We start from the raw sequence: 26,649 nt of genomic DNA on the forward strand, positions 1-26,649 counted from the left end.
CAAGGCAGACTGAATTAGCTGGTTCCTTCTTACAAAACTGCCATGAAACACCTAATGTCCCATGGGAACGGACAGGTGTAAAGCAAATTAGACCACAGGATGAAGAATTAAAAACCCTACATCTTACAATCAGTATACATCCAGGAGCTTATTCTGAGATATTTGACTGCTTTACTGGAAGATTTGAGGTTTAACCGTTCTTTCTCAGTTTGTAACAACCAGCAGTATTTGCTCAATAGTTTCCCAAGCGTGATAAACCTCTGAAAGTGCTTTTGTAGCTCCTCAGGTCAAAGACAGAGGAAAAAAAAAAATGCAGCAAGTCCAAAAATCAGGTATTAGCAGCACTACCTATACTGATGCGTTAACACATGGTCACCCAATCAATGCCAATTAGCCAAAGATCGTTCAGAAAATGCAATTGAGCTCTTCCTTGCAAGAATTTTGAAACCAAAATGAACGACACTGAAGTTGACTGCACTGAAGTTGAAGAAAAGTGAGATTTTTATTCATGCTTTATAGATACCATTATTACTAACACCACCATCGCCTATCAGTTTATATACGCAGAACGGAAGGACTTCTCTCCCCGCTGCTCTGGCAGTCTCTTGCTTAGCATGACCGCAGGGAAAGACTCCCCTTGTTCCTGACAATTGTCTCAAGACACAAGAAGTTGCCCACTTTGTTCTCGTTTAGCAATCCTGACCCCAACAGCTCCCCAGATCACTGGGACAGTTAGAGCTGTACCTCTGGACGTGGGGGAAACGTGAACAAGACAGCTGCAGCAAGCCCTCCAACACCCAGGATAGCAGCTGGGAGCCTCCAAAGACCCATATGGGCACCTGCACTACGTAGGGCCTCTCGCAAAGGAAGCCAAGAAGGAGCCTGCCAAGTCCTACAGCACCAAAGCTTCTGACTCACGCTCACCATCGGCACGGGGAGTCTCTCCCGACGCGGCTGGAGGCTCCGCAATGAACCTCTGCGCGTGCGGCGGTGCCTCAGGCAGCAGGGCCGACCCGTGGCCCCAGAGCGCCAGGCGGTGCCAGACCAATTAGCACACCCAAAGGGTCCAGTTGCTGAGCAGGACGTACCGAATTCGAGTCCCGCCTCTGAACACTCAAACCAGCAGGAACCACACGGTACGAGCCCCTGCTAGCACCCAGCCCTGCGGAATTCGCCTGGTTACCTTGAAAACCATGTGCTGCCCAAATTTACTGTCCTCTGTGTCGCCATCCTAGCAGGGATGTTTAGTCATACACTGACGGCGACGGCAGCAACTCCCGCAGACCCAGAATGAAACCTCCTGCTCTTCTCCGCCTTATTTGGGTAAAAAGATAGCAACTTGCGTATTTATTACGTTGGGTTTTTTTTTCACGTGACTTTGGCCAGGCTTACGCAACCCCTGGCAGCTTGCACGCCAGGAAGGAACCCCTGCTTTATGGGCTGGCTGTAAACATGCCTCCGGGAAGATATGGTAAATGGAAGAGGTTTATATGTAGAGTTTGTCAGCTTCCACTCATTCCCTTCCCAAAGTCAAAGTCAACACAAATCTTCATCAGGATGCTCAATGCCTGTCTGCTCAGAACAGGGGGGGACATGTAGGCTCTAATGTTATTTCTTCCACCCATCCCACTTACACGGACTACAAGCTGACACGCAAACGGACACACTGCACGATTACACGGCTGGGAAGAGGGAAAGTCATGATGTCAATCCCTCTTACTTCCACGGCTGACTCCGGGAGAAGGGCTCTCGCGCTGAACAGCGCACGTCACGCATGCACAAGCCTTTCAGGCTGCAAGACTGATTCCTTTTGATGCTGTGCAAAAATTCAGGGAATCTAGTCCATCAGCTGCTTAATATATCACCAGCTGATGCTCCTATATGCAAAGCACGCGAGAGAGGAGGTTACATATAAACTTCTTTGGTCTACTGTGAACAGCAATGTTTTTTGAGAACTCCTAGGTTGTGAGCTGGGTTTGGATTTCATTGTTCCTCTAATCTGCCCTGTATCACAGCCGTTTCACTTTCCTCCCATTCAAGGACACTGGAGAGATCCAAGTAATCAATGAAGATAAAGACCTGGGAAAGCTGTTTGATCCAGTATATACATAAAACCAGCAATAAGAAAATCTTCATACGTGGCATCTTAAAAATCTCCAAAGACAGTTCAATTCTTTTTTTCCCCCCAATCTAGAACCTAGTCCAGTTTACATACGAAAGCGCAACATCCATTTTGCAGTAATTCAGTAATTACAAGAATCACCAAGTGGTCAAGGTGGAACAGATCTCTGGTGCACCACCAAACGGTCATGGTGGAACACATCTCTGGTGCACCACCAAATGGTCATGGTGGAACAGATCTCTGGTGCACCACCAAATGGTCATGGTGGAACAGATCTCTGGTGTACCACCCTATCCAGCCCTGCTGCTCAAAGCCAGGTACACTAGAAGCATGTGGCTCAGTAATGGGTCCAAGTTTTTCTGAGATACCAGCTACAAGAGGTCCTTGAAAAACAAAAATACACTTGGATCCACATATGCCTTTGAGTAATGGATTCCCTTATCCATTGCAGCCTTACACCATGTAATGGTGTTCAGTGGAACGGTTCAAAGCCGTGTCAGGGGAGGTTCAGACTGGCCATGAGGAAGCTTTTCTTTACCAAGAGGGTGGTCAACCACTGGAACAGGCTTCCTAGAGGGGCGGTCAGTGCTCCCAGCCTGTCAGTGTTGCAGAGGCATTTGGACAATGCCCTTAACCACGTGCTGTGACTTTTGGACAGCCCCAAAGTGGTCAGGCAGTTGGGCTACATGATCATCCTCGGTCCCTTCCAACTGAAATATTCTATTCCATTCTACCATTAAATTAATCATGCAATACATCAGTATTTATTTTAAAAATAATAAAAAATGCTTAAATAATCCTTGATAAATTCTTTGAGAAAAATGAATAGTCTTTAAAACGGCCAGCAAACAGTAATGGGCTGCACTGGAACCTTCATGAAGTTATTGCACTATTTTATTGGAATTTCATTTTTTGTTCAGCATTTTCTAAGTGAAAGGAGAGAGAAAGCAGCAGTGTGAGCAAGCGTAGCCGCTAAGCAAACTTTGAGAACAGGAGGTGAGGGAGACGACAGCAGTTTGCAGAAAGGCTGAAGAAGCAGCGTTAAGCCATATGCCCCTTGATGCATTTAAAGAAAAGGTTAATTCAAATGCCCAGCCAGTTGAATTGCTCCAAAGTTTCCTTTCAAGATACTGATTCCATCGAGTTACAGGGATTAAAGAAACCTTGTGAAAACAGAGTATTTTTGACTAGTATTGACTTTTGTCAAGGTGACTTTGCCTTCACCAAGTTCCTCCATAATTAAGTTATGGAAATAAATAAAATCATAGTCCAAGCACACGGCTAATATTTTTCATATATGCCATTTAACAAAATCGTGTGTGTTGATAAAATACTGTGTTTCTTTTTGTTTGGTTGGTTTTGGAGGAATGTTTGGTTTTTTCTTGGGTTTTTGGGTTGTTTTTGTTTTGGTTTTTTTTTTTTTAAGCAAAGCCAGAGATTAATTAGCCATGCAAACAAAGCCAGTGTTTCCTTTAAAATATCGATAGTCTAGCCTCCTTATTATTCTAAACCAGTCTTCTGAAGTAGTAAAGGTTTTTTAAGATGGCATATGTGTTTTGCCTGTGTTCCCATCCATTAAAAAAAGCAATAAAGAAGGTCACAGCTCAGTTCCAGAAGACCCCAGTTAACTGATTAACTCTAAACACATCATCACTTCCAGCTTCTGTTACCACTTACGCTGCCCTTCCCTAACACATAACGGCTCATTTAAAAAGCTAAATCCAACGCTGGTCTAGTCTAGAAAATAATGACCATACTTGTAAAAACCAGGTCACCACCACATCACCCCTATCACAAACCCAACGAGAATTAGGTGTGGCTGAACGCTTCTGATCGGGCTCCGAGCCCCGCGCTCCTCTCCACGCTGTCGACAGCCTCAAGTAGGTTATTAAAGCTCAACACCCGCCCTCCCACGATGACCGAAACACTGGAGGATTTCCTCAAGTAAGGAAGAAGAAACGGTGAATAACGGCGTGCACCGCGGGAGAGAGGGATGGGGGGCGCGTAGGCCGAGCTCCAAATGGTACCCACTGAAACACCCTCAGGACGCAGTTTGTCATCTCCTTTAAATGGGCAGTACTCTCACTGCCCCAGAGCTGTCCCTTTTTCCCCCCCCTTCTTTCTTTCTTTCAAAAAAGGAGAAAAAAAAATCCCCATTCTTTTTCTAGCAATTGATTTCCTTGGGATCTTCACACGTTAGGGTGGTTATTTTTCTCCTTCTACTCAATGTTCCCCAAAGCACATTCACATTTTCCGCATAAATCTCCATGAGAGACCAGGGCTGCAAGATTCTCCTGCTCTGGTTTAAGTTCTCTTCTGTCCTGGCAAGCAACTCACCAAAAAGCTAACCCCAACCTTCCAAAATTAGAAAGCAAACCCTCCAACAAGGCGTACATCCCTAGGGCTTGTCCATCCAGCAGAGCTCCTGCCCAGGAAAGCCAGGACGAGCCTGCGCTGTGTCAGTGCCCTCTGAGAAGGTGCTCTCCATGGGCTGTTAACAAACCGCACCTTTCCTTAATTCCCAGTAACTACCCCCAAAACAATCCCGCACCACCACCTCCCCAACGTCTCCGCGGCGTTAAGCTGAAGTGACGCTGGCTTGACCCCTACTGCTGGAGCGCATGAGCCACGCAAAGCAGCAGCGGTTGCGCAGGTTTTGCCTATAAACAGCTGGTTTGCTTTTAAATATTTCACAAAAACACAAGCACCAGGAACGGCTCCTCCTCTGACACCCAGATATCGAACTGTTTAGTTTAAGAGTTACTGCAGACTTAAAAACGCAGGAAGATGCCACCCACTAGATGCTAAACTGCCACTGGAAGAGATGCTGTACCCAGCGTTTTCTGGGTGATGCCGGCATCGCTTGCAGGGAAGTACAGGTTAGGGCACAAGAGCAGGAAAAGGCAGATGAGCAAGTCTCATCTAAACACGGTTTCTGTCTGCATCAGGATTAATTACTCGCATTCTCAAAGTGCCTATTCCTTTCCACCTAGTGCTAAACCAAAAAGGAACCTAAATAATTGGTTCAGGTGAGGACATTTACATGTGAGCACACATACCCCACCACACACAAACGGATCAAGTGTGGTAGCACTCCCAAGAACTGTTTACCATCATTAGGGACATGGGTTAGTGGTGGACTTGGCAGTGCTAAATTAACGGTTGGACTCAATCTTAAGGGTCTTTTCCAACCTAAATGATTCTGTGATTCTATGATCCTACTGACGATGTGCACAACCAATCCCCAAACTCTCCTTAAGATTTCTTTTATGAATATCCATGTTTATTGTGGGTAAACTGCTAAAGTTCTTCTGTGACCTGAGAAGTTAAATGCTACCGTGCCTTCAAAGAGCATCTTGGTTCATTTAATTAAGGTGGCCTAAATACTTGATCCAAGACTTGCTTCGTTTATATTCTCCTGGCTTGTGGAGTCCAAAACCCAGACTCAAATACCTGGCCTCTGTACTAAATGTCCAAAGCCCGTGAGGTAACTCAACTGGCAGAGTCAGATGTAGTCTGAGGAGCCCTTCCAGGCTGGATCTCCTAATACCAGTGCCCACCACCTGGAAACCCCTGCAGGAGACAGCACTAAAAGCAATAAAGCAGTTATCTAACACCCAACACTTAAATTACCCAAAAAGTGGGAGACCAACTCGTGACTCTCCTGTTTCAGATCTACACCTCCCCTTCCCATGGGTGCTTCTGGGGAGCAGCACCCTCCCAAAATGACTTCATCTTCCAGAAAATAATGCGATATCAATTGATCCACACAGAGATGGAGGGTAAGGGCATGAGCCTGTAGCTCAGCGTTTAGGCAGCACTTTTGGCAGGGGAAGCTCTGTGTCCCTGTTCCTACGCTAAGGCTGTTCACCCAGTCTGTGCCAATAAATCACGGGGTAAAACGCTGAAACGCGGGAATCTCCCTTCTGAACGGGAGGAGGTGCCTGCAGGAGGGGAGGACAAGGGTTTTCGAGAAGCCGGGTCCCCCAGACGTGACTGACTGCAGCGGAAGGGACGAGGTGCAACGCGAACGGCGCGTGTGGGGAGCACGAGGCTCGGCTCAAGCCAGAGGGAGGACTGAAGGCGCGCAGGCCATTTCTCCTTCCCCTCACCACAGAGCCTGAACACACCTTGGCCGGGGTGGGAACGGGGTAGAAAATTTCCTGAAGAATTCCTGGAAACTGTGTGTTTCTTGTGTCGTGGGTAAACTACTGTGCGGGGCACCCCGGTAAAATTTAGCAGCCACGAGCTTTCCCAGGTGCAAGGGCAGTGCTGCAAGCATTTGGTTTTCAGGGGCATGGTGGATATCGGACTACTCCTGATGGGTCAAACCATCCCCTTCCTTGCACAGGAAAGGACTCATTTTCCCATTAACTCTCCAGCACAGTTACCTGACCCAATCCCACCGTGTCAGCTCTACCGGGCTGCGGCTAAACCGAAGCAAGGGCACAAACCTGCGTGAAGTAACGAGCTCCTGAGACAACTTCTCAGCCTGTTCTTCCCTCTCCAGCAGCTTGCACAACCCATTTCACTCTCCTCTTCTTAGCAGCAATGACGGAGGAATGCCGGGGTGTAGAGCAACGCCAGTGATCCTCCAGCCCTGCAGAATTACCCTGTCACCAGTAAAGAGACGGGTGCACTCCAGAGGGCCGTCCCACACCGCTCCTGAGCGCTACGGTTCAAGGCACAAATGTGTTTTGCTTATGGACACAAATAATGGGCTAAGCTTATTTTGAAATTGCCTGTCTTTCAATTTTTTCTTATTATTTTTATGACAAAGGGGGGGGTGGGGGTGGGAATGAATGCACATAGCTAGTTTGAACTGACACTTCAGTCAAGGGTACAGACTGGATGTGTTATTAGGAGGATGGTAAACAAGCCTCCTTTTTTGAAACCCAACCTGCTTTGCTATTGTCTGTATTGTTGATGCAAATGTTTCTCCTTCAATGTGCCTTAATTAAAATGTTAGCGGTCAATATTTCCTTGAAAGCGTCTCGAGAAGTTTTGATTCACGCATAATTGCTCTGCAGATAATGCCAGAGGAAAACAATCAAACAGCTGGCAAATAAGCTCTCTGGTGGGATATTTTAACACATTCCATGTTCATCTGTTTAATTTAAAATCAGCCCATGCCATTCACAGTCTTGCAGGCTGCACTGGTGTTGGGCTGGGCCGTTTCAGAGAGACACAGTGGGCCCAATTCTGTTTTAATTTCTTTCAGCAGATCTCCTGGATCCGGCAGGAATATAATCACCACATAAGCAGCACAAGTCCATGGGAATTCAAGTCCAAAGCTTAAATAACATGTACAGATTCCTCGCAGCACTGACGAATTTATGCAAAGATGAAGCAAATAATGGCCTCTGAGCTGGTTTGCATTTTCTGCTTTCAAAAGAGACTAATTATTATTTCACACGCACACAAATAACACCAGCACTCTATCTGCAACTCTCTTGAGCTGTATTTTTAGAAAGTATAATACTTAATATAACCCAGTATGATACATGTTTAAGTCTTGGGGGGTTGGGGTATTTGGGGGGAGGGCAGGGAGGGGTTGGGTTTTCTTCCCAGCTCAGTTACTCAGTTACCTCATCTCTGTACATTCCAACGGATCTCCTGCATTTTTCCTTCTTGCAGAAATGGCACCTCAGCCTGTGACGGTCTTGTGAGGAAACCACACCGCAGCCCTGGTCAGGACTAACGCTGGGAAGAGAATCACGGAAAAGAAGGGCCAGAGAAGCCCTCGTAAGCTCTGGTTCATCCTTTCCTGTGCCTGGAGGCAGGACCAACCACTGCCAGCACCAGGAGATGTTCCTCCAGCCTGTCCCCAAAGAGGCCCCTGCAATAGATGCCCCCCTGTCCCCTGGAGCTCCTGTTTCAGTATCTGCACATCTCCACTATCAAACAGCTTTTCTTGCTGTCTGACCTAGAGCTCTCACTGCAACTTAAGCCAATTACCGTCTGTCTTATCCTTTGGGGATCTCCAGAAAAAAAATCTCCTCCTTCTCTTTTGCCCATCTGAAAGCTCCTGTTAACTGCACCCTTCCTCGGCCTTCTCCTCTTCATCACCACGAACAATCCTCATGAGTCATTTCACTCCCGCATCAGAAACCTCTCCTGCTCATCTGTCGCTCCTCTGACCTTTCTCCATCGACTCGCGTCTTCCCCGCGGCACGACGCAGCACTCCCCAGACCAGGGACCACCCGAGCGGAAGGGCTACTCCAGTCCCTCACAGAAAGATCCCCTCATCTCCTTCCAAGTGCGCTGTTTCCACGTTCCAAAACGGCACGGCACGGCGACGGCACGTTCAGGCTCACCGCGACTCAGAGCCCCTCCCTGCCGGCTATTTCCCTTTGCAGAAGCCACGGACGGAGATCCCGCCACCTTCTTACCAAACCACCTCTCGCAGATCACTTCTCAAATCTGTCCAACCTGTTTTGAGGTCAGCGCTGCCTCCTTGCAGTCCTCCTCAGCTTCGTGTCACCTGGCGCCATGCACCAAGAAGCTACAAAAACCCACCTGAGACACCGGCTGTGTCAAATCCCGCTTACGCCAAGTTTCAGTTTCTCACTAATCACTGGCTGTTTGATTTATGAGCAGTGCCTCCAGCCCACGGGAGCAAGATAAAACAGGACACATGAAATTTTGACACCTCGGATGCTCTTACGTCCCATTAGAAGTTATGGGTTGCTCCAAATTCCCAACTCACGGGATCAGGGTGTCACAGGAGGGTACGTTACAACTTTAACTGTAGTTTTACTAAGCGTAGGCGAAAACTTCTACAAAACAAAACGCAAACCACATAGGAAATTTTTTCTAAAAACCTGCATGCATTAGAAGTTCCTCTATGTTCCCTCCCAGGGACCGACCAGGTATTTGTACATGTAAACTGAAAAATATCTGGGGAGAAAAAAAATCCCCCTAAAATCCTGTCAGCAAGTAGCAGAGCATATAATACACGGGGACATGTGCCTATCCACAGCTGCTCTCTGGCCCGATTCTCCTTTATTTCATGGAGAGGATTATATATAGATTTTTTTCCCAAACAAAGTGTTCTTTGGCAGGGGTCACTGTCAGTGCGGGCTGTCCCCAAGGGAAGAGGGTATTGCAGTTTCAATTTTCTACAAGGACCTGCATGGACTGAGGTTTCCAGATGTATGTGCCCCTACATCCCTCCTGCTCCTCCTCCTCGCTGGCCTTGCCCTAGGGATGCTGCCTGTAACCCACCAGTTCAGCACCTCCCTTGGGCGTGGAGCTCGATGGGGTGATGGAGGCAAAAACTGGGGAGGGTGAAAAGGAGGAGCACGAATAGATTTCCTGAAAACGGCAGATCAGTAGGTAACCAGGCTCCTATTTTACTGGAAAACGCAGATGACAGGAACGCCTGCCTTAACGCTGGAAGGCTATTTAAAAATCCATCAGAACTCTAAAATATGCTATCAGGGACTCTGCAGCCCCAACACCTACGGCATAAAAACCCCAAGCTATTAGGCGAACCAACATCATTTCAGATCAGGCCATCAGCAAGTTGCCAAGTCTTAAAATAGCTGCTGCATTAAAAATTATGTTTAAACAAGAGAAGCGGGAAATCCAGCTCTGATGAAAGCCAGCACTTGGCCTGGAAAGGGGACCTGGGACAAAGCTGCTGGGTGTACTGGAATTGGAGGGATGTCTCCAAACCTGGCGGTGGTGGACTGATGGGGCTGCCATTAGCGCCCGAAACACCCCTCGGTGTGATGATGACCGCAGATCACGAGGCTGCGCTCCAGGAGCCTGCTGGAACGCTGCTCTCCGGGTTTCCTTCCTGAAGCCTCACTCGTCTGCCAAATCCCACCAACCCCTCTCGTCTTCTACCGGACCACTCGCAGCATCTGCCGGCGTTTCACGTTCTTCTGGCCCTTGTATTTACACGTGATGGTAAGTGCAAGCCTCACCCCAAGCACGGCTGGATGTAAACGTACTGGGAAACAGATAAACCCATAGTAATCCCACTGACTTCCCATCAGGCCTGGAGAGCAGCCTTTCACAGGGGTGCTTCATCCCACAGCTGCAGTCAAATGCAGCAGACGTGAGAATCGCTCTTCCTTGTTGTACGCTACCAACACCCAGTAAAATTTGGTCTTTGCTATTAAAATGTGATACAGGCACCGATTGCCTCATTACTGGTGCTTCAGACTTTCACCTCTTGTTCCCTAATTCAACTCCCTAGCGCTTATAAAATTAGCAAAGACAGAAGGCGTGAGACCCACGATAAATTCCTGCAAACAAAACCATCCTGGAAATGCTACAAGTCCAGCAAACCACACACGTCGACTCAGTGGCTTCTGGCAAGCAGAGATCGTACCACCTCTGTTCCTGGGCTGCAATTGCTCCCTCTTTTTCCAGTCTCAGAAATTTTGACGAGGCTCCTCCCCTTCATAACCACCTCCCCTCCATCCCTGCTACCAAGCTTTGTCTCCCCCGCAGCGCACAGACACCGCACGCCGCTCCAGTGGGATCAGAAACAGCTGAACGGGGCAACGAGACATCAAATGCGAACAGCCCCGTGCTCAGTGCACAGGCATCTAATCCAACCCTGCTGGGCCACTTCCTTGGTGTTCACAATAAACTCCATCACTCAGGAGCCTCCAGGATTCAGATCAGCACCCCAGGCGAAATCTCTCTATACCGACCTGCAGCCTTTGAGGTTTGCATTTTCAGTTGCTTGCTCCTACCAGGGAACAGAAGGTGTGCAAGGGGTTTGCCTCACAGAAATGGACACACAGACCCAGCACACCATCTAAGCGATGCCCTCGTTTCCGACAGCAAGGTCTCACGTCAGTATGCTTGACAGGACTTTCCATCCAGCACCCTAAAGTGAAACACTCCTAGAAAACAAGCCTAATCCAGCACAAGCCCAGGGAAGGTGAAGGCAACACCGTGGGGCAAACCAACATCTTCCTCCTCTTCTCTTTGGGGCTGAACTCAAACACAGCCCCACAGGGACAGGGTGAGGCGCCTGGGGCAGCAGCCAGCTCTCTGGCCACGGCTCGGGGTCGTTTCCCAGCATTTCCAGTTCGAGTTCCCCATAGGTCTTAAAGATAAAAGTTTTTGTTCTGATCAGTAAGTCTGCCTGGCAAGGGATGAAAAGATCAACAAGGGGCTAAAATGCAGTTTAGGAGAGGGACAAATACATTTAAATACATTTTCAGACTCTTCAGTATGGCTGCTCAGTGCGGGGGTTTCCACACAGAGCTGAAAATCAGATGTGCAGTTATGGAAGTTACAAAAACCCACGAGGTAAAGCAAGCCAACCAGGACTCCCCTTCCTTGCAGCCTACCAGAGATACGCTGTGCTGCGCCATGGAGGCACCCGGGGTTCAGGCCAGCATCACCTCGTCTCCCAGAAGGCGAACCCAGTAGATCCCTCCACCCCAACCCACCCCTACCACCCACGCAACTCTTCTCCAGCCCCAGCAGAGCTTTCTGAGCTGAATTAAAACAAGGAAGTTTACCACGAAAAATTCGATTGAAAGCGTACCGCAAACCAGGAATTCTGCAGCTCAAGAAGCCCACAAAGCATCTTTATCATTCTGGCTCAATTCTGAGCATACAAGTGTTTTGCTGGCATTTTACAAGCATTAAGTACAACCTTTCATCAGTGCGAACAACATCGGGCTTTATTTTTTTTTTTCCCCTTTTTTTCCTCCTGCTTGTACAAAGATTTCCATTGCAGAAAATAAAAATGCACATAAGGTAGCAGGGAACTGATAACATTTAACAGTCACTGCAAAGCTATTTAATTCAGTTTGAATAGTGTGTCTGCTGAGGGTGTAAAAAGGTTTTGGAAGTACTGTAAGCGCTCCGTATTTGCATTAATATTTCCTGGCAGAGCCACCTCGCTCGTTCCACAGCACTCTGCTACGTCCTTCCTCACTTTCCTCATACTGTTGCCACCGACCACTGTGGTGAAAAATGTCCACTTTAGGCTAAGCTTTGCTTAACCCTCCCTAAACAGGCTTGCGCTCAGCTCCCCATCACTCGCGTCAGGGAAACATCTCTCCCTGCTAGGACGAGCAGCAGAGGTGCAAGTGTGACTTCTACCAGTACGACCCAAACCAGTCTCCGAGCCACCACGATGAGCACCACCACCAAGGACAGCCTCAGAGCCGCCACGACCACCCCCTGCACGAAGCTTTCATGGAAGGGGCAAGCACAGTAACTAATATCTCCACAAACGCCGCCTCACCAGCTCTGCTGCTGCCTGCAAAACAAAACAGTTGTCTGAAATTGCCCCAAGCCAAAATCCACTGTCGGTCACCTACCACAAACTTGCTCATCTCCTCAGCCAAACCATTAAGATTAGGACTCCCAGGCATTTGACACCAAATTTCCAAATCAGAGGTACAAGATAGTAAAAATCCAAATATAGATGGAAACAGTACAGCTCTGATGTCTGAGGCTCTCGGGAAACGCATTTACACCATTTCTATTTCCACTTGTGTTGAGCAGAAGGGTTTGGTTCAACTCTGGGGGCTTTCACACGAACGTGCAGCGAGACCTCGTTCCACAACAACTCCACGAGAGCTGAACCCTGTGGCAGAGAGCCCACCCTGCTCTCCCACACCAGGGATCCCTCAGCTGAAACCAGCACCAACACACGACCGAAGAACGTGACGCTTCCCCGTTCAGGGGAAGCAGAAAACTCCACACTCAAGTGTGTAACGACTGTACAAAAAGCAGGAACAAGCCACGTCTTGTGCAGTGAGGAGTTCAGGCTTCAATCTTCAGGCAAATTCTTTCCCATCAAAACAAAAAAAAAAGGATGAAAAGTTACAGAAAAATTCCTGAAACAAGCACATGCACTGAAACGTAAGAACAGAAAAAGGCAAATCTTTACAAAAGGCATTTGTGCCGGTACGCCTGAGGCAAACCCCTTTTTGGGTAACAAAGGGTGGCTGCTCACTGCGTTTTCATTGCCCTCTGACGTTCTGCAACACTCCCACCCTTGCCTGGGCGTTCTTCCTTACCCTCGTGGATGACGTGCACACGCACAGCAGGAAACTCATTTCAGCCAAATCCAGCTAAGCAGCCTCCGATCTGTTGGTGAGATACCATCACCTGCCCTTCAGCTTCCCAAACGCACCCTCCCTCGCAATCTTGTACCTCCTGAGGCGATAATTAGGCAGAATAATTCTCTGCGACCCAACTGTCCAGCCAAAGGATTCATCAGAAAGATAGCGACGGGTAAGCAGGTTCTCCCAGGGTAATGGAAAAGGCAGGCACAAGTAACGGCCAAAGGGATGGGAGGGAGAGGAAATCCACCTCTTTTACGTTTCTTTTAAGGGAAGACACCATTTCCTTGCGATGTTTACACGCTTTACTGCTCTGGTGCTTCAGCCACTGCAAAAGCTCTCACGCGGGGGCTGGAGTCCTCAGCCACCCCCCGGCACTGCACCAAGGGGGTAGTTTCAAACCTCCTTTGGCAGCACTGGGTGCCAGCCGTGTTCCTCCTCCATCGGTTTCTCCCTGCACTCCCAGGGAAGCTGCAGAGGAGTCCCGTTGTGCGGCGGCCAACCTGCACAAGGTACCGGTGAGCACCCCTGCCTGCTGACCCCAGGCACATGCACAACACCTTGTCCTCTGTTTGAGCAGATGAGAGAGTCAAAGTGGTGCTGGAAGCAAAACGAAATGGGTCAGAAGATAGCAGGTAGCGTGTTTGGGCATGAGCACATCCGACCGTAGCTTCAGGAGCTGCTTGCAGCTCGCCAGGCTGCTGACCACACAGAAACCCCGCTGCGGCAGGGACAGGGGTGATGCTCTTCCAGGTGACCCACAGGGACACAATCACAACAGACCCACCGCTGCCCAGCAGTCCAGCAAGCCACGAGAACTGGCTTAGCACCAAACTGGTCCACACTAATACCCAGCTTTCTGCCATGTCTCAGCCTCGCGCATCCCAGTGTGGCATCTCTAAAGCAGCTCCTTGTCTTCCTCTCCACTTCCCTCGCTCTCACGTTCCAAACACACTTGCAGCTCCAAAACCCATACACTCAGCATGGATTGAACCCAAATCCTCGTGTTTCTGCAAGACAGGGAATCAGCTGGGGTCTGACAAAGACGCTCCCGTGGTCGGATACCCCAGCGGCTGTGAGTCTCGTGCCGATGCGGCACAGACCCAAGCCGTCCCCCTCAGCCAGCCTAACCTCTCCCACCACCGGGAGATGGTCCTTCCCCAGTGAACACCAAGCACAGCCATTTCCAGAGGCTTCGAGGTTGTCATGCACAAACGTGACCTCAGAGAGAGAATAATCAGAAACCCACAAATTAAATTTGTGTTTCTCTCATGTTGAGAGATTACAGTTATCAATACTGCAAAGCTTTTAAATGCTTTCCCCATCTGCACAATATCGCCTTTCATAGTGTCTTCTTTTGTTGTATCATGCAAAAAAAGAGTGATGAAAGATGAACATAGTTGCTTTCCTTACATGCCAATGCTTATGCTACTGCTTTATATTAATTTTCCTCCTTTTTTAAAAAATAAAAGGAATTTGCATTCACTGTTTCTGGTCTTTCATTCGACCACGTGAATGAGGATTTAAGCTTGTTACTTCTAATAAATAAAAGGCCAAAAAAAGAAGATCAAATAACATACCAGTGAATATTGGGAGATACCAGAGATGGAAATTAAAAGTGTCACTGCAATAAGAACGCATGATTCACTCCAGCCAGTACAAGGCAAACACAAGTCAAAGAGGCAGCACAGAAAATAACGAAGCAGCTGAACTATATTTTCGATCCCTGAATTATATCTTAATTGCTGCAGCCAGGAGACCCGCACAAACATCCGCAGAGAAGGGCGCGGAAAACATGCGCCAAGAAGGTGGGGGATGAAGGTGCCACCCAAGCCCAAGCAGGAATATCCCCACCACAAAGCCCCAGAGGAGCTAAACGTGCGCTGCACCCTTCTGCAACCAGCTCCTGGCACCAGCCCTGCTCCCATCACGGAAAGCGTGGAGCCCAGCTGTCCAGCACCCAGGCAGAACCCTGGGCGCACTCAGAAGGTGCCAGAGCATCAACATCCCACCAGATTCTCCTTGTGTGAACCCCAGAGTTAATAATAAAAAAAAAGATCAGGCTGCTACTCAGGTATTACAGTCATATGAACTTTAACAGTCCAACAGCAATATCTGCGTTATTCAGAAAAAAAAAAATTAAAGGAATACTGCAGTGGTCAAGAAGATGTTCAGCTTGCACCCAGGCACCGCTCACCCTCCTAGAAAACATTCTAGCAGCAATGACAGCACAGGAATCTAAAGAGCTGGATGCTGCCAGTGCCTATATTTTAAAATCCAAAGGTTGTTTAGGATGGAGAGAGATGAGTGAGATGGATTTTTGAAAGGGATTTAACACTCATGCAATGGGGACTGGAACACGTGGGATGCTGAAAGACTGAAACGTGGCGGTTCTCTGAGGAGGTACTTCAAGACTCACCAGAAAGCACCATTTTCAATACTCACTTTTACCACCAATGTATGCATAAAACAGATAGTCCCTCACTCTCACTATACAGCCTCCCCGTAAGCTTGGCGTTAATTGCTTCAGCAGAATTAGTGTAAGAGCGCTCGATTCTGAGTATTTTTCCACACAAAATTCCTCACACTCTTTCCTTCCCAGTGCCAGGCAGACTTGGCCACATACGAGCAGAGTAGTGAGGAGTCGGCGGCGGGCAGCCTTCTTATCATTCAAGAAGAGAACACAATTATCTCATCCAGATAAAAATAGCACTCGGGGAGAAAGCGTCACCTCCTCCTCATCCCAGCGAGTTTAAATCCAGCTTCTTATGACTGTGGTGAACTGGGGAAGGCTCAGAAGGACACGGTGCGATGTGAGGAGCAGCCGGCAGTTTCAGCTAATTCCCTTCCCCGTTCCTAGCGTCGTATCTTCATTATCACATCTATTTTGCTTTGCATAAACAAGCACATCTCACTAGTTGTGTGTGAGTGCGTATATACGCCCCTTATGAAGAGATATGAGACCCCATCTGGAATAGTGTGTCCAGTTCTGGGCCCCTCAGGTCCAGAAGGACGGGGAACTGCTGGAAAGAGTCCAGCACAGAGCCACAAAGATGGTCAAGGGGGTGGAACATCTCCCTTCTGATGAAAGGCTGAGGGAGCTGGGGCTCTTGAGCTTGGAGAAGAGGAGACTGAGGGGTGACCTCATCAATGGTTATAAATACATAAAGGGCGAGTGTCAGGAGGATGGAGCCGGGCTCTTCTCGGTGATGGCCAATGACAGGACAAGGGGCAACGGGTGCCAGCTGGAGCACAGGAGGTTCCACATGAACATAAGGAAAAACTTTTTCCCTATGAGGGTGACAAGAGCCCTGGAACAGGCTGCCCAGAGAGGTGGTGGAGTCTTCTTCTCTGGAGACATTCAGAACCCTCCTGGATGCGTTCCTGGGTGACCTGCTCTGGGTGGTCCTGCTCTGGGCAGGGGGGTTGGACTGGGTGATCTTTCGAGGTCCCTTCCAACCCCTGACATGCTGCGATTCTGTGACAAAGCAAAGCTGTGGTTCCCAACAGGCACGTTCAAGCCCTACAGCACTGCACCGCAACAGAAGCTGGAGCGTGATGCAGAGTACTTCTGCAGCGGCCCAACGGAGCAATTATTGGGAGTTAAATAATGATCAACATGGCATTTGCTTCTGCATTCTAACAACAGGGTTTGTGCAGTGGGCAGAAGATAGGGGTGAATTTGGACTACCACATGTGGGGATGGAGCAGTATGGGCTGCCATCAACACTCCTGACAGAGACGGAGTGATGCACCTAAATCCCTCTGCACAGCACTCAACATCATCACCCTGCAACGTCCTTTTCCAGAGTGGTCAGGGAAATCAGCGTCACGATCTCTGAATTACAGACCCCTTGTTCCCTCTGAATAACACTCCCCTTGCAGACTCCTGATTGCACATGGTACTGGGAGACACCCCGGGACGCTGAAGAAGATTAGCAGTTTGATACTTCTGTCATTTGACACGTATTATCAGCAGCATGTTGTGTCATCCCAAGCCAGGAAAGCTGCGACGCTCCTCGTTTGCTAAAATAACCTGTCAACGCTGAACGTGCTTCAGTCAATCCCACATCACGAACACTGAAGCTGGGAGGTCCCATCCCTCTTGATTCCAGGGCCGAGCTGCATCAAAAAGCCAGGGAGACAGGTACAGCTGCAGGAGGTGCTTTGTCAAACAAAGTCTCCAGACTGAGACAGGAACTGATGAGGTTTTCAGGGCATGACACCTAAGAAAGGGGTACTCTGCAGAAGACAATGATCCCTACTCTTAAGGGTACCAAGACTGGGCTTGGAACTGGGAACAAAGCTAGATCTTGCGGTGATCTCTCCCTCACCAGCATCTCAAGGTAAGGATGTAACGCTGAGCACCCACAGGCCTTGCTAACATGGATCTCGAAGCTTCCTGACGATGTTCACAGCTAGCCCAGGGCACTTGTCCAACACCACAGACTTCGTTGTGCCAAGGGGGACGATGGCCAGCAAAAGCAACCGCTGCAGCTACACACCTTGAGACCCATCAGGGAAGCAGAAACCACACAAATAGCCCATAAAAAAACCCCGAAACGAGAAATGTGAACCTGGAAGTCAAAGATCCAGGATGATAAGCAGAGACCCAAGACAACTAGGACTTCCACAAATCTTACACCTAATGCACACGCACACCAACGGGTATTTGGGAGGAATAGTTAGGGGCCTGCAGGAGCCTCCCCCCTCCTGTAACTGCAGTTGTGCTCCACGGAGGACTGGAACTGGTGCAGGCCATGCTCCCACTATAGGTCAAACTGAGTTCTGTGAATAAACTGGACCAGGCTGCCCTGGCCTCTCCCTTGCCGTAACGCCGTCGCGACGGAAGAGCCAGCGCACGCAGCAGCAGTTGATGGTGGATGGACTTAGCTCGTTGTATGCGCACGGAACACCCCACGGTGGATCTAACTCATCTTGTGTAAAGGGACTGTTGCTGCAAGCAAAGATTTAAGTGGCTCTCTGAGCAAAGGAAAGGGTTGTTTCCCCTAAACCCTCAGATCAACCTCTTAATCCTGGAATTACAGACTTTCTCAACAAGCAGTGTTTTCTGCACAAGGTATGTCTCTCCCCTACCTCACAATAAAACCTTAACCTATCTGCGCACCAAATCTATTTGATAAACTTTTTTCATCCTGACTTCCAAATTAATTTCAAAAATCTTTTAACGTAAACCTGACCTTTCGCTTCACCTTCTTTCCCTCAAGCTGTGCAGCCTGCCCTTGTGTCCATAAGTATCCGTGAAGAAAGAGAAATACAAAAATACATTTTCAACAAAGCAATTAGTACTTTTTTTTGTTAAAAAACTGGTAAATCGTCCTCCGGGAATAAGCAGAAAAGCTTTCTCGTAGGAGTTCTGATTCTTTAAGTAGAAATACTCAACTTATACCGTAAGTTTCCTTCCTTATAAAAGGAGAAAGTGTCCTCCATAAGTCAAGCAAAAATTTTCCTAGGAGTCAAGTACAAAAGCTTTTTCTTCAAAGTAGAAAGATGAGATGTACTTTAAAGAGATGCTTCCAGAGAAAGAAGAAAAAGAGTTCAAGTCTAGGATGAATACAGCTTGGATATATGGGGCAGTTTCTTCTCCTGGTGGCTCAACAAGAATGGAAACCTCCCTCCTGCGAATACGGTGCCAGAGGGACCAAGTGCATTTGTTTTAATCTCATGTGAGAAACTACGATCTTCAATCAGACCTGGGAGAGCAAAAACTATTTTCTTAGACACACAAAGTGAGGACAGAAAGTTGTCTTCTAAAGAAGAGATCGTTACTAGTCTATTTACCACAGTCCTATCCCTCCAGAAAGCAAAAAGGAGATCTTTCTAAGAGAAACCAGCAAATAAACACAGAATCATAGAATCATTTAAGATGGAAAAGACCTTTAAGATCATCAAGTCCAACCGCTAACCCAGCACTGCCAAGCCCACCACTAAACCATGGCCCTAAGCACCAAATCCACATGTTTTTTGAATGCCTCTAGGGATGGTGACTCCACCACCTCCCTGGGCAGCCTGTTCCAGGGCTCGACAACCCTTTCGGTGAAGAAATTTTTCCTAATATCCAATTTAAACCTCCCCTGGCGCAGCTTGAGGCCGTTTGCTTGTCCTATCGCTTGTTCCTTGAGAGAAGAGACTGACCCCCACCTCACTACAGCCTCCTGTCAAGAAGCTGCAGAGAGCGATCAGGTCTCCCCTCAGCCCCCTCTTCTCCAGACTGAACAGCCCCAGTTCCCTCAACTGCTCCTCATAAGACTTGTTCTTTAGAAAGAAAACCAAGATGACTTACAAAGTGTTGGAAGGAGGCTCTGTCCCTGCCCAGGAACGGGCATGGACTCCTCGTTTTTTCCAAGAGTGGCTGTAGGTGAAACGAGAACTCTGGCAACACTGAACCACCTTTTCTTCACCTTTTTTCATTCAAGTATTTTGACACCAGACCAAAAAGAACTGCTAGCTGCGTACGTTAAAGGAACAGAAGAGATTGTAGCCCAGTTTGGCATAATCCATGATAGTTTTAAGTCAAGTAGGCATGGTACCACCGTCATCACCTGCAGAAGCGCCAGCAAAATTCCCTTTCCTCCTTGGGGCGTCACTAAAAGCAGCGTCACGATTAAATGCAGCTTGATGGGAATGCTGCACCTGAAGGACTTTCCTTGAGCTCTCGAAGATTTAGTCATCAGCAGGCATGTCTGATGTCAACCAAGTAAAACCAGCCCATCAGGATACGTAATTACATGCTTGACTGTAAATAACATGAACTACTCATTCTTCACAAAGTGCTTTTTCCCTTCTGTCCAGCAGCAGATTTACCCCCCCCGGCTATTTTCAAAACGACTGCATGTGTTTAGTGTAACTCCTTAGCTGTGTTCCTTATCCATGAAGGTAGTTATAAAGTGTTTGGGGGTTTGTCTAAATTCTTAGAGCAGAACAAATTATTATGCCCTCAAGCAGCACAGAATCCAGACCAACAGCTGAACAGTTATTAGAAAGCAGTTTATCACAATTACAGGGTACACCAAAATAAGACCAAGCAACCATTATGCCTGCATGGAACTCACAGAGACGAAGAAATAAGATGCATCTATCTACGAATACTAACATGATTTACTTCCAAATATTGAATGAACCTGTCCATCTGGATCCTGCTACGCAACGCGTGACCCGAGACCCAGCAGCCGCTCTTTGCAGATGGTCCCAAACAGAAACGAGCGCCGGGCGGGCGACGGGGATGGAGACTTCCACGGGAGCGCAGTTCGCCCTTTCATTTCCCAACCACATCATGGGCAAGACCCAAAACACACCGAGCAGGCACCCACCACAGGCAGGTTTCAGTAGATGCTCTGCAGCCACCCAAGAGCTTTAGTTTAGATCTTCTCTACAGAAGATGCATTACGTACCTCTTGAACACCTAGGCCCAAGTGGTCAGAAGATTTAGTCAAGAGTCATCTGAGATCATGAGAAATTGATAATGATATTTTGAGACCTCTTTAACAGATACAACACCTGACACCTGCAGATCCATGCAAAGCATCTGGCAACTTCTGATGGAGCCTTCCGGCAGAAACAGAACTAAAAGCATTTGCAAGAGTGCAGAAAGTCCATAAAAATAATGTAACCGCCCCCTCTCCTCTCACACAGCCCAACACTCTGGCTTGTTCCCACTTCTATCTGTATAACTGATTATTGCAGTAGCAGCAAACGTGGCTCCAACTGCTGCTGAATGCCACAGCTAACTGGAAAATGAAAACCAGGAAATTACCAGAGAGTGTGATTTCCCATCCAAATGCTGGTATTAAAATTTCCCAACCAGCCAGCAAGTCAATAACGGAGATGAATGAGGAAACAAAGATTTTCTGTGGATTTTTTTCAACAATTCATTTTCAAGCTACACAGATATAGTTCATTTTCAAATTTTAAATTAGAGCCTGAAGACTTAAATTACCCCTTAGGAAGTGCTCTTGATCCAAAACCAACGTGGAACACAACTTTAATACTGTTTTCTCTCTTTAGCTTTACAAGCCAAAGTGATTTTTTTCATCCATACAGTTTTCAAGAAATATAGACATCTTACTTGTTTCCTTACACACATTCGAGGGTTTCATTAAAAAATGGAAACATTTCTTTCTTGTTCTAATCAAAGTTTTGCTTTCAAAAGGGAATATCATCCAGTTTCCACAGGTTTGTTTTTGACAGTTACCTAATTCTGTAAAAATACGGTATTTCTCTCTGTAATTTTACTAAATGTGTTCATTAAAGAAACAAAACACATTTTGATAGAAAATGTTGGCTAAGTACTTGTTATCCTTATGGTTCCTTTTGGGGTCTCTGAGTAGAAGTGTCTCATGGGCAGTTATTCAAGAAAACACCCCCACCCCCAATATTCCTGCTCATTACTGCCCAGAGTTCTTCATATGGCACACACGACATACGATCTATAAAGTAAATATTCAACAAACAGAAAATCAAACCAGAAAGTTTCAACTAAAAAAAAAAGGACAAAATTATTTTAAGATACTTGGAAATTTCAAGAGGAACATTTCAATTTCCAACACTCGGATTTCTTATAAGCTTTTCTGTGGGGGTACAGGGTTTTTCCTCCTATCTTTTTCACAGCTAGATCCAATCTTCACTGGCACCTTAAGCTTACTGCAGCAGTAGTCTCTGCCTACAAATATTTGATCGTTAACAACTGAAAATACTAAGAGAAATTTCAGCCTGCATACAAAGGAAATCACCTAGGATTAAATCACAGCTGGAACCTGAAGTCTGTCATGTTCCAGAAGGACATCATCTGTATTTGAAATATATTAAGCAGCAGCATATGATGTAAAAACCAAAATTAAACCCGTAATAAATCCCAGACAGCAAATCCGAGAGCACATATTAATAGCTAAACAAAATATGACACAAGGAGAAAGACATATTCCAGAAGGAATTCTCAACGAAATTCAAGGAAACCCCAAAATTCCAAACCAATCTTTCTCAGCCCTTCCTGTTCAGGCCGTGTAGCACCCCAGTCTTGAGACTGCCTTTCCCACCAACACCAGTTTCACAGCCACGCCTGAAATTAAGAACGAAGGAGAACCTAATACATGGATGCTGGGGTGAGAGAGAAGTGCTGTAAGGGCATCCAAAAGGGACCGAAATGGTTGTTCTCGGGGTTTTTATTCAACGGCTGCACAGGGCTGCCCTACGGAATGCCTTCAGCAGCCACTGGGGCGTGGAGGACTCTGGGGCTCACTGGGGCACCCCCAGCACGACCGGAGGGCCGGGACCGCGACCAGCCCTGCTGAGCCCTGAACGTTGCTGGACCGGGCATCCCGCTCGCCCCTCGCTGCAAACCTCGGGCCAGCCCCGTGACAAACGCTGGATGCCTTGTGGCGCAGTCGTTACGGCTGCCCGATCATTTATTGGACTCCAACAAGCTAACGAGTCATTACGTCCTATTTCAGTTATCGCTCATAAAGGATTGTTAAATTTGGCATTGGCATGTTAGAGCTCGCTAAGCACATCATGGAGCGAAGAGCACCCACTAGGCAAGAAAAGCCCCCAAAAGGCAGTGGCCGCCCCTCCACCAACCCCGTAACTAAACCACAAAAAATTGTCACCACGTGGGTCACTAAATGAATGCGCAGCCTGAGATTCGTCTGACAGAGAGAGGGGGCTTTTTGGGAAACAGAAGCCAAACGTTTGTAGAGCCATAAGGCGGACAGCTTTCTCTTCGAAGGAGACTCAAGGGCTCCCTTTGAGCTCTACCTATGTTTTTAACTAGATACGTGGCATCTCAACATATTTGTTCACAGGACACTGCCTGCATTAGAAGAGTCTCCAAACGTATATTGCACAGACTTCCTACCTTTAGAACATTTCCAATAGATTTTGAACAGTTTTCCTTAACCTGAAGCAAATGCAAAACCACAGTTGTGCAACAGGATTCAGGTCTTTTCACTTTTCAACAGCTGAGCAGAGTCACACAATTTAGGGAGGCAGACACAAAGTTTACCATCAAACCTACAGCAACAAACTACCTGATCACAAGCGAGCGCCGTGCTTCGCCTGACTACCCACTCACTGACACTGCAATCTGTGCAAGTCAGGCTGGGATTTCTTTTAACTTTTTTCCTTTTTTAATTCCATTTTGTGCATTTATTGGGACGTTTTCAATTGTTTCCTCTTTTCCTGTCAGCTCTGGAGACCAGTTGCATTGCCATCTCAACACTTCATAGGTTTCACTGCCCAGGATTTCAAGTGCAGCTTTTAAAACTGTGTATATCACAGGAACATGAAGAGATTGCCATTTAAAAAAGAAACGCAACATCTTTCAGTAGAAATTAAAGCAAAAGAGCAAAAACCCCCTGCACTTGCTCCCATATCAGTTTCGAGGGCAAGCGCAGCCAAAACCACAAGAGATTAAGGGCTGTGCCACGTGCTAGATCTTCACCCTACGCAAGCTACAGACAAATCTTCCTCCGATATCTAAGCAGGCCGAGTTGTCCCTGAGCTTCATCTTCCTTACCTAAGCATCGCGATTTTGTTTAAAGATATTTCCATCTGCGAGCAGCCCCACCTGACTTCGCTGGGAGCGACCTCAAATCTTCTCACCAGAAATACTCCCCAAAACTGCAGAATCTGCCCCGAACTACTGTTTAAAACTGGACTTCACAAAGAGCTGGTCGCTTCTTCGTACCACCAGATACTCTAAGAAGTTAATAAAAAGCATAGTAAGAACTTCCCAAGCAGTTTACTTACAGTACACGTCCACTCTGATGGACTTTATGGCTGGCGAACCCAAGCCGTTCTCAGCCTTGCAGTAGTAGCGTCCTCCTTGGTGTCGCTGGATGTTGGATATCCTCAGGGTCTCATTGAAGACACTCGAATCTTGGAATCGGTCAGAGGCACTTCCTGCTGTTTTGGTCCACCTGATCTGAGCAAGCACCAAAAAAGATTGTTACTTTAAAAGTGAGCAGAGCACAGACCTCTCCACCAAACCAAGAACCACGTGTGCGGCGACCAGGATTTTATGTTGGAGGACTCGGGGAACTTCTCCAGAAAACTGAATAGCTCACGCTTACAGCAAAACACTTCACCCAAGAGCCCCTGAAGAGTACTCTGGCAGTTAGCACCCTCTCTTAGAAACAGTTAACTATTTTTGATGGAAACAGCCCATAAAAACAAATAAATGCCACCAGCAGAGATATGGAGAACAACTCAAGCCACCAGCAGCGACACACAGCTGGAACGGCTGCGTAAGAATTCCCCATGAAGAGCAACAAGCGGAGCTCACCAGAAAAGGTGGCCGTACTCGTATGCCGAACGTGGACAGTTTTCATTGAAACCATATTCACAGCTGATGAGGACACACTGGAAAGCATCTTCAAAACGACCAATGGATTCTCTTTTAGCAGCAATAAACTCCAGTTTTAAGGAGTCAAACGATCAGTTGCTTGAAACTGCAACAAACTACTGACATCTATTTCTTCAAATAAGTGGTTTGATACTTTTCATGTCATTTATGGCAGTTACAGGTTCCTTTACTCCGGTAATGATTTTCCAAAAGTGAAGACTTTTTTAAAAGGAACTTTCTAATTGCAAAACCACAAAAATGCCAGTAACAGCCCACTGCAACCAACAGCTGCACTGAGGTGGATATGCACGTTGCTAACACCCATGCTCGATGCCCCGAGTCCTGCCTGTGTGACTCAGTGGACTAAGCTACCTCATAAAATGATCCAGACCTCCAGAGGCTCCCCAGGTACCTCCTCCTCCTCTTTCAGTTGACATTAATTCAATGACCAGGCCAAGCAATGCTCAGTTCCAGACCAAAACTGCTTTTTTAAATGGTAGGTTTGTCTTGTCTGTAGAAGCCACAAGCGGGACACTTGAACAAAGAGGCATTTATGTCTCTTCTGAAGCGTCATGGAGCTGTCTCTTCTCAACCCCATCCACTAATTCTATGCCAGGACAAAGTCAAAAAATCCCCTAGTCATTGATAAACGTGAGATTGACACAAGACAATAAATATTTGGCTATCAGTTCCCAGGCTACGGTTGCCAAAGACCGTCCAAAAGTAGTCAGTGAAGCCATGATTTAAAGAACAGCATTTAGACACTGATCCGTTGGGATGAGCAACCTTGAGCCGGTACTGGTCTGGTCTGGACGAGGTGCTGCAGCCTTGGCAGCTCAGGCAGCACACACCTGTCTCCGTGCCCAGCCAAGCCTGAGCTGGACACGCTGTGCTTCCAGCCCTCTCCCACGTGGAGGAAGGTCCCACGGCTGAGCTGGCTGGCCCTTGGTGGGCACCAAGGTGGCCCTAAGGGTTGCCTTGGCTGGAGGGAGATCATTCCGCCAGGGCACAGAAACAGTCGAGCTCCACCATGCCCAGTTCTCACCTAGAACTGGGGTCCGGATCCCAGTAACCTGCACAAGAGCACAAGGTGGGCAGGGGTCAGCCTCCCTCTCACTGGGAACTTCTCCTGGGCAGGAGGGAGCTTCTACAAAAGGCTCCCAACTGAAAAACTCATCATCGGCTGTAGCCCACGTAAATTCTCCTCCCCTTGAAACAAGAGCAGGCGTGGGCTTCAGAGGCTGACCTGACAGCAAACAACCCTTCAAAAACATCTTCATCTCCTTCTGGCTTGTTAAATTCAGGAGCCCGACCGGCTTTGCCCTCTTGCCAGGTGACCTGCGTAACTCTCACACGGTTCTGCTGGGAGAAAGCAAATATGCCAAACCCCACATCTACAACATTGGGTCTGCATGTGAGAGAGACACTATTAGCACTGCTATATTTACCAGCCTCAATCTGTCTGTACTTCTATTCTAAACTCTTGGCTCCGGGGCTTTTTAAATCATCCATATCAATGTGCTGCAGGATAATTTTGGAACGCACGCTCAGCTTCTCCATGCTGCAGAATACAATTTCATCATACACATTCCAAATGCTTGAGGCGTATTTTAAAACGGTATTTAAGATGTTCACTGATCTCTTGCGTGTTTTATTCCCAGTTATGTTATCAGAATTGTGCAAACAGCTCTGCTTGACTCTTAACTGGAAGAAAATTAATAGCATGACTTCTCTCTTCCTCCCCTTCCTCTCCCACAAAAAGTTTCCAGGGGAAGGCAGTGTGCCCCATCAGAGGGACACAGAAGGTAAATAATGAGTTCTAAGTATTACCAGCATCTGTGTTACTGGCGATGTTAAATAACTTACACAAAAAAAATATAGCAAAGTTTATTCAGATACTGTCAGAGTTTTATGTTCTTTATGAGGCAAAAGCTTTCCCCCTCCACCACATCTTAACACTGATGTATCCATCCTCTCTTCGTTATTATAAGGAATTTTAACAGGATGCTGTTCGGCTGCCGACAAAAGTAGACTCTTCAGCTTTGAAAGAAATACATGTACATGTATGTTTTAGAGGAAAGAGGAGCCATTTTAACAAATTAACTACTTTCAT

The 26,649-nt window shown here is 47.3% G+C and overlaps 1 protein-coding gene across 1 annotated transcript in view; it reads right to left on the reverse strand.

The window, feature by feature from the left end:
- Positions 1-26,649, reverse strand: part of MDGA2 (MAM domain containing glycosylphosphatidylinositol anchor 2) — a 244,782-nt gene that overhangs the window by 191,430 nt on the left and 26,703 nt on the right. Inside the window, exon 3 of the mRNA XM_086462047.1 lies at positions 23,942-24,116. Within this exon, the coding sequence (XP_086318173.1) occupies positions 23,942-24,116 (175 nt within the window). The remainder of the gene's footprint in view (positions 1-23,941; positions 24,117-26,649) is intronic.

Source organism: Leptosomus discolor, chromosome 3 (genome assembly GCF_034619465.1).
Source record: "Leptosomus discolor isolate bLepDis1 chromosome 3, bLepDis1.hap2, whole genome shotgun sequence".
In the NCBI taxonomy this organism is placed as follows: Eukaryota; Metazoa; Chordata; class Aves; order Leptosomiformes; family Leptosomidae; genus Leptosomus; species Leptosomus discolor.